Raw genomic sequence first — 7,952 nt, 5'->3', positions numbered from 1 at the left:
ATAATCAATTCCCAATGCTTGCTTTATATCATGACGCGAGTCCATCGGAGTGTTATTGCTGAAGAAAATGGTTGTCTTGAGCTTATTAACCTGTTGGCCTGACCAAGAACAGAATTTTTCTAAGCAGCTCCAGTAACCCTTTGCCTCAGTTAAATTAGCTTTTCCCACCAAAATTAAATTGTCCGCGAAGAAAATATGGGATAGAACCGGACCTCCCCTGCTGAGTTTAATTCCCTTGATGGCACCCTGCTCAAGGGTATTGGAAATCAGTCTTGAAAGAACTTCAGCAGCCCAGATGAACAGGTAAGGGGATAGAGGGTCTCCTTGGCAAAGTCCACAGGAGGGCTGGATATTCCCGACCTGACCCCCGTTCTGACAGACGTTAAGAGTTGTGGTTGAAATACACTGCGAGATCCAAAGACGGAACCTCTGAGGAATTCCCGAGCACTCCAGAACATGATCAATAAACTTCCAGCTCAACCTGTCGTAAGCTTTAACAAGGTCATTTTTTTATGGCAAAGAAACCTTCCTTACCTTTCTTCCTATTGAAGGAGTGAATAACTTCCTGGACAATCACGTTGTTGTCATGGATGTTCCGCCCCGGGACAAAGGCAGCTTGAGTTGGGCAGATGAGAGAAGGGAGCAAAGGTTTTATTCTGTTTGCTAATAACTTAGCAATAACTTTGCAAACCACATTACATAAGGAGATAGGCCTAAAGTGGTTGGTACGTTTAGGATTTTGAACCTTCGGTATGAGCACAATGTTCGTGGCATTTATCCCCCTATGTATATTGCCATTCACAAAAAAGTCTTGAACCGCATCACTGAAATCATCACCAACTGACTCCCAATAGTATTTATAAAACAATACTGACATCCCATCAGGACCCGGAGCTTTATGGTTATTCATGGCAAACAACGTTTTTTTGATCTCGTCAGCACTCGGAGTGCTAACAAGAGCCGACAACTCCTCCTGAGAGATTCGCTCATGAAACAACTGGGAGCAATTATAATCCAGACAAGTCATTGCCTTCGTAAAAATACCCCTAAAAAAATCAATGAACTCATTCCCAACGGCTTCCCGCCCAGAGATCCAGACATTATTTTTATCCATAATGCTCTCAGTGGTATTTCTTCGCCCTTTAATGGCAGCCGAAAGGAAGAAGAACTTAGAGCATTTGTCCCCATCTTTGAGCCAAGAGATTCTTGCCCTTTGTTTCCAGTAGATCGCCTTTCTTTCTAGAAACTCATTCAACTCTCGGCGGATTTCTCGTTCCCGAGACCCAGCCGGGAGGCTCTGCAGAGAGTTGAGCTTGAGTTCAAGATCTTTTATAGCCACATCAAGCTTACCAAATTGGGACCTACTCCAGTTTTGGAGGGCCACCCTAGTGGCCCCAACCTTTTTGAAAATTCTTGTAGGGGCCCAATCATGATTAATAGAATTCCAAGCATTGTCCACCTCCAGGTTGCTTCTAGTATCCCGGGTCCAACCTTCCTCAAACTTAAAGCATCTTTTAAACTTGGTGTGCAGACCATTCGTCAAAATGCACAAAGGCCTATGGTCAGAGTTGCAGGTCTGGGACGAGCAAAGGATAGCCTTAGGAAACAAATTGAGCCAAGCGCCATTCACTAAGCCTTTATCCAACACAGATTTCACATGATGCCTCCCAGACCGATGGTTATCCCAAGTCAGGTTGTCCCCTTGTATAGGTAAATTAATCAGACCTCCGGCGTCCAGAAGTTTAGAGATGATCGGGATAAAAGGGTCCCGACCAGAGGAAGCCTCTCTTTCCGAAGCACAAATGACAAAATTAGTATCACCCAAAATTAGCCAGGCCCCCCCAAATCTGTCACCTAGCTTCAGGAACTCAGACCAGAACTTTTTCTTCGCATGCAAGTAGGGAGGACCATAAACACACGAAAGGAGCCACGGATGAGAGGGGGGATCAGAGTAAACTAACCCCGAGATATGATTGCACGAGCAAGAGATACACTCAAAACTAAGCTATCAGTTTCCAAAATCACTTGTCCCCACGAATGACGGTCAATCCACCTTAAAGCTTTGATGCCAACAATTTCAGCTATTTTAGGTTGCACCCGCCCCATCTTTCCCATTGTGTAAGCTTATACCAAATTACCGCTAAAATCTTGAGCCACACAACCAAAACCAAACCGACCTTCTTGCTCAAACAAAGCGCCATCAATATTAACTTTGATCTTATTTATAACAGGTGCAGTCCAACGCTCAAGCACACGGTCCCCATCAATCAACGGAGACAAAGAAAGACCCTTTCTTTTTTGAGCGGATTTATATTGATCAAGCAGAGTTCTTGCTGAAGCAACCACATTCGCAGCAGTACAACTCCTTTGTTGCCAAACAAAGTTGTTACGGGCACGCCAAATTGACCAGCTAACAATCGCGGCTTCCTCCATCTCTTCTTGCCTACCACGGCTGAACAAAACCATCAGCCGATTGCAGAATGTGTCGTTCAAAGTGCTGCCCACGTCCACCATAATTCTATGCCAACACGCACGAGAAAAATCACACCCCACAAAAGCATGGTAGATCGTTTCATCTGAAGCATTACACAAAGGACATATAGAATTAATAGGAACATGCCTGTTCTTCAGCTGAAAACAAGTAGGAAGCGAACCCGAAGCTGCCCTCCATAGAAAATTACTGACTTTTGGTGGAACCTTCAGATTTCACAGCTCCTTCTAAAAATTCGAATCACCATCATTAGGCCAGACCCCTTTCATTTCTTGCAAATATTTATAAGCACTCTTGACCGAGTACTGTCCGAGGTTTTCATATTTCTAACTCCAGCAGTCATTTGTAGCAATTGCACTTAGTTGAATAGATAGAATCAACTATTGATCTCGAACGTTAAAGAGATCTCTAATAATCTCCTCGTCCCAAGCACGGTCGTCCGTCTTAAAAAGACTGCTAATATACTGGTTTTGAATAGCACGATGAGTTGAAGAGACAAAACTATTGGTGCGGTGAGGAAGCCAAGGGTCCCTTGATATTGAGATTTGATCACCCGTACCAATGGTTCGAGTGACACCTGCTTGTAACAACCCCTTAGCTTCAAAAATACTCTTCCATATAGATATTTAAATTTTTTATTTATTACCATTAATTATAATTAATATTCCCTTTTTTATGATTTTTCTTAGTTTCTAAATATTTGATTCTTATATTTGTATAAGTAAGAGATCACCTATTGAAATAAAATACTAAGAAAATTATCATCTCTTCTCTATTTTCAATCTCTAAATTATAATATTTTATAATACGTTATCAGCACGAGCCTCTAACCAAAGTATAATAATGTTTGTTATATGTGATCTCGAATTGTTTCAAAGTCATGATACGCTAAATATATATGTATATATATCTATCTGAATGAAACACATTCGAGCTAGCTTTTATTTATTTATTTTGTTATGAATCAATATTTATACAATACATATCTATGTTTATATATATATATATATATATCTATATAAATGCCTATATATTATATGTGTTGATTTGTTTATTAAATTATATATTGTTTAATTTTATTTTCTTATTCTATATTTTAGTGTTTTACTTTCTATGTGTTATATTTTGTTGTACTTTTATTTTCTTTCTAAAGTTTATGTATAGGTCTAATAATTTACACTTTATATTAATATAGTTTTCTTCATGGCAAACCTTGCAAAATTTGACTTTGTGGAACTTGATATTTTCGGAAGAATGTATATATCATGAATTCTTGATGCTGAAATTCATTTAGATGATATGGGTCTTTGAGACACCATCAAAGATCAAAATACTGAAACAAAGCAAAATAAGGTCAATGCTATGATTTTCTATGTTTAATTTAAAAAAATTTAAACCATTAAATTTTGATTCGATGGTAAATAATAAAAGAAAAATTTAAATTTCTATATTTAATTTAGCTATTTAATTAAAAAAAAAATATCAATATATATTCTTTTGGAGAAAACATTCAAACATACTAAAAAAATTCATGTTTCGAGATAGATTCTCTATTTCATCAAATTCTAATTTTATGAGAAACAGAGATTTGGAAGGTGAAAAAAAAACAGTCTTATTGTTCCTTATTCACTGAATGAATCTTTTACAAGAGCCAATGGTATATATATATACAACCAAGTAGAGTCGGTGAAGAGGATAACAGACCTAACAACTAACAGAATCTAACTAACTTTATAACAGAATTAATACACAGCTAATCATGTAATAAATTTACTATCATTGTCCGACTCTGGCCATATCTAGAGATATGTTAAAAACATGATGCTCCACATTTTTTGTATTGTTTTTTTTTTTATATATATTTATTTATTTATTTTGAGGATTTGTGATTGATATTAATTCAATCAACAAATCAACTAGGAAATGCATTATGTCCATTGTCCATGTCGAACTTGATCCTTCCATGTTTTTATAGAAACGACAGCAAGAAAAGTGTGTTTTATTCCGATTTTTACGTTGCACGAGCAAGTCTACACAATTGGACCCTCCACTGTCAAATCTTATCCTCACCTTGTCTCCAAAGAGAATTTTTTTTTCTTTTTATTTATTTATTATAACTATACGAAGTTGGACTAAGTTTCATGCTTCCAAAACAAACCAATTTAGTTAATGAGTTCGAGCTTGATGTATATACTAGTTCAGTCTGGTTACTAAATTTGGCACCAAAGAATAAGAGACGATAACTGTATCAAGTGTTACTGATGCCTTCCAGACTTGAAGGAGGAAATTGAATATGAAAATCATTACATTTCCTAATAATGCAGAATAAGTCTGTCAATTCGAAACAGGATCTCTAACTCGCAATAATTAGAGCAGAGAGACTAAAAGATACAAACATAGCCAATGTGTATACTTTCATCCAGGGTAAGAATATGAAATTTCTAGCAATTAACCAAGTATACATCATCAAATGAAAAGGATTTTAATACTGAATTTTCATTTATGTTCCCTTTTCTCGTGTACTTTACCATGATCAATGACACCTTTATTCCTTACATTGGTGGAAACAGGCTTCGCCCTATCCTCAACAGCAAAGACTTCTGAATGGATTGATGTTCGAGAGGACTCAGAATTTGCAGGACTTGCTTCTGGGCAACACCCCGTTGGTGTTGGAACTGACGTAGAATCCTTTTGTGTGCTGGGATTTGAAAAATTAGGAAAGTTAAGGCGAGCACCAGAACCATACATAGCCCTTGCAGCTTCATCATAGGCAAGTGCGGCATCAATGGCTGTTGAAAATGTACCTAGCCAAAGCCTACTACCCCTATTTGGTGCCCGAATTTCAGAAACCCACTTGCCCCAAGTCCTCTGCCTCACACCTCTGAAGTTACATTGAGAATTCTCGGGGCCCCCTTTACCTTTCATACAACCTTTCTTTGATCCCTTGGCTGGAACTCTACATGTTGTTGGTTTACCATCATCCTTTGATGAATCATGAGGACCATTGCATTCCTTCCATTTGGCCAGTGTCTTCGCAACAGATTTACATCCGTCCCGTCTAGATTGGTTTTCCTCCAACATGGGCATGCAAACTGATAATTGGGTTTAGTGTTAGTTTTAGAAGACAAATGGGATAGCCTGTATTACCCAAATGAATCGCCAACATTTCCAAGAAGAAAGTTCTTAAATTATGCATATAATGTCTGGCTGTACATACATATACTTAGTAAATTAGTAAAGACAGATACTCGAAAAGGGAAACTATTACAGTCCAGCATTATAATTTCTTCTTTTTGAGTTTCTGTCTTGACATATTGAAAATTGCTCGCTCAAAGAAAGAAGTTGTCTTAAGATTAACAGTCAACACACACTTAAAGAAGCAACCCATCAAACTAAAATATTGTAATTCCCACATGGCAGAGTATTACACTGGAAAACTCTTCTTTCAGTGAGCCGTAGAACAAACTTCATCTAACTTCTTCTGAAACTACTAGTCCTACCACTGAACAATAAAATCTTCAAGAGTTAAGAAGTTCTAGTGTGTATAGCTCCCACTGGAATCAAACCTCACAAACCTCAAACTAAAGGCGTGACCACTCAGCTTATCTTTTCTATCCTTATCTTTTCTACTTCTTTTACACAAAAGAAGAACGTTAAATATATGAAACATAACCATAAAAATTTTTACTTGCTTCTGGCTTAAAATTGTAATCATTATCTCATTCATATCAATGTGATAGTGGAAAATTCCAAAGAAGGAAAAAGGTTCATCAATAACGCAATTCCTAGTGTTGCCAATTTCAAGAGGTCATACAAGTGAAAAGAGAACAAGCAAGGAGACCAAAGGAGATAGGAGACAAACAACGGTTATCAAGCTATAAATAAGTACATAAATGAGAATAAAGCCATATAGAAACCAATAACTGGTTCAGCAATTGAATTTTACAAATGGATTGGTATCAGTTTACCATGTTAAAGAACAGCAAAATTGAGTAAAAGATGCAAAGTTTTGAGGAAGAAAAAAACTAAAAACTTTACCTTTCCTTGAAGAGCAGGACCCCAAGGCTTGAGTTCCAATCTCGGGTATTCAGAATGGAAACTAATTAGAGTTAGGGTTTCATTGAAACAGAAATTTGGCGCCCAAGGTTGGCAGGGCTGTCGATAATGACAAAGCACGAACCAGAAAATGCCTCTTTGGCTATTTTCTGTTTATTTTATTTTTTTATTATTATTATTTTTCTTTTTTTTGGTTACACTTTTTTTTAAACATTTGAGTTAGCTTAGTAGTAATAACTTTACTCCACCAAACCAAGTACATCTCTTTAAGTACATTTTATTTAATCTATTTAATCCAATGTAAAGCATGGAATGTGTGAGTTACAAAAATTTTAATGGAAACCATCCAAAATTTAATAAAAATATGAAAAAACTTTAATCAGGTTAATTGGATTAGTTTGAATTTATTGAGTAGATTGACTTTATTTTTAACTCGTCCAGGTATACAAATTATGCGAGTTATATTTCTATTGAATTTTCCGATTTTGTTTGTGCGAATCATTTAGGTTGGACAGTAAATTTATGTATAATTCTACTTATTCCAAAAATATCAACTTAATTGGCCCCACAGTTCAAGTCTAATGAAAATGTAATTTTCATGTTATGGACAAAGTGGTCCAATAACAGTTTGCATACAGTAATAATATTTTAGGGAAAATAAAACAGCTTTTATAAATATGAATGAAAAAAATAACACCATAAAATAATTGGAGTCGTTGTGAACACCGAAAAAGTTACCAAAACATTGTTGAAGTTGTCATCGTCTCAAAAAGCTAATAGGATTGTTATTATCACTGAAAAATTATCCAAGTATACTAAGGTTAAAATCTTCATCAGAGTCATCATCATTTACCACCACAATTTTAAAATAATTTTAATTAATTTTGAATATTGCTAAATAATCGAATTTTATTGGAAAACAACGAAAAATACATCAGGATAAATATTTTAGGGTAAATACCATTTTGGACCTTGTGTTTTACAAAAGTTACCAATTGGACCATCTGTTTTATTAAATGACAAAATGGACCCTGTATTTTCTAAAATGGTACAAATAGGACCCTTAACTTAAATTTTGACAACTTTTTTCTTTTTTTAATATAGCCAACTTGAAAATACGAACATATATAGAATATGTAAACAGTTTTGTCATAACACTTTTAGATCGGATTATTTTTAAATTTTATTTTGACAAAAAACCAGTTCATGGTCCTATTTTTACCATTTTGGAATATACATGGTCCATTTCGTCATTTAACAAAATAGAGGGTTCAATCGGTAACTTTTGCAAAACACAGGGTCCAAAATGGTATTTACCCAATATTTTACTATAATATTAATGTAATTTTCTTTTTGGATTATACTTGAGTTGGATTATTTTGGAACCCCAGTTCAATTTTTTTAG

General features: G+C 35.7%; 1 protein-coding gene across 1 annotated transcript; it reads right to left on the bottom strand.

Annotated features, from left to right (window-relative positions):
* Positions 1-4,721: 4,721 nt before the first annotated feature.
* Positions 4,722-6,920, bottom strand: LOC115701417 (putative dehydration-responsive element-binding protein 2H). Its single transcript, XM_030629206.2, has 2 exons — positions 6,530-6,920; positions 4,722-5,583 (listed from the first exon to the last, which is right to left on the bottom strand). Exon 2 carries the CDS (start codon positions 5,576-5,578, stop codon positions 4,988-4,990), a length of 591 nt encoding a protein of 196 aa, XP_030485066.2. The 5' UTR covers positions 5,579-5,583; positions 6,530-6,920; the 3' UTR covers positions 4,722-4,987.
* Positions 6,921-7,952: the final 1,032 nt, after the last annotated feature.

The sequence above is a fragment of the Cannabis sativa genome, chromosome 8, assembly GCF_029168945.1.
Source record: "Cannabis sativa cultivar Pink pepper isolate KNU-18-1 chromosome 8, ASM2916894v1, whole genome shotgun sequence".
Taxonomy (NCBI): Eukaryota; Viridiplantae; Streptophyta; class Magnoliopsida; order Rosales; family Cannabaceae; genus Cannabis; species Cannabis sativa.
Note: the sequence above shows the minus strand (reverse complement) of the source record. Positions and strands in the feature narration are given on the sequence as shown.

Excerpts from the sequence above, each read along its gene's own strand:
- LOC115701417 (XM_030629206.2), bottom strand. The coding sequence starts at position 5,578 with ATGCCCATGTTGGAGGAAAACCAATCTAGACGGGACGGATGTAAATCT.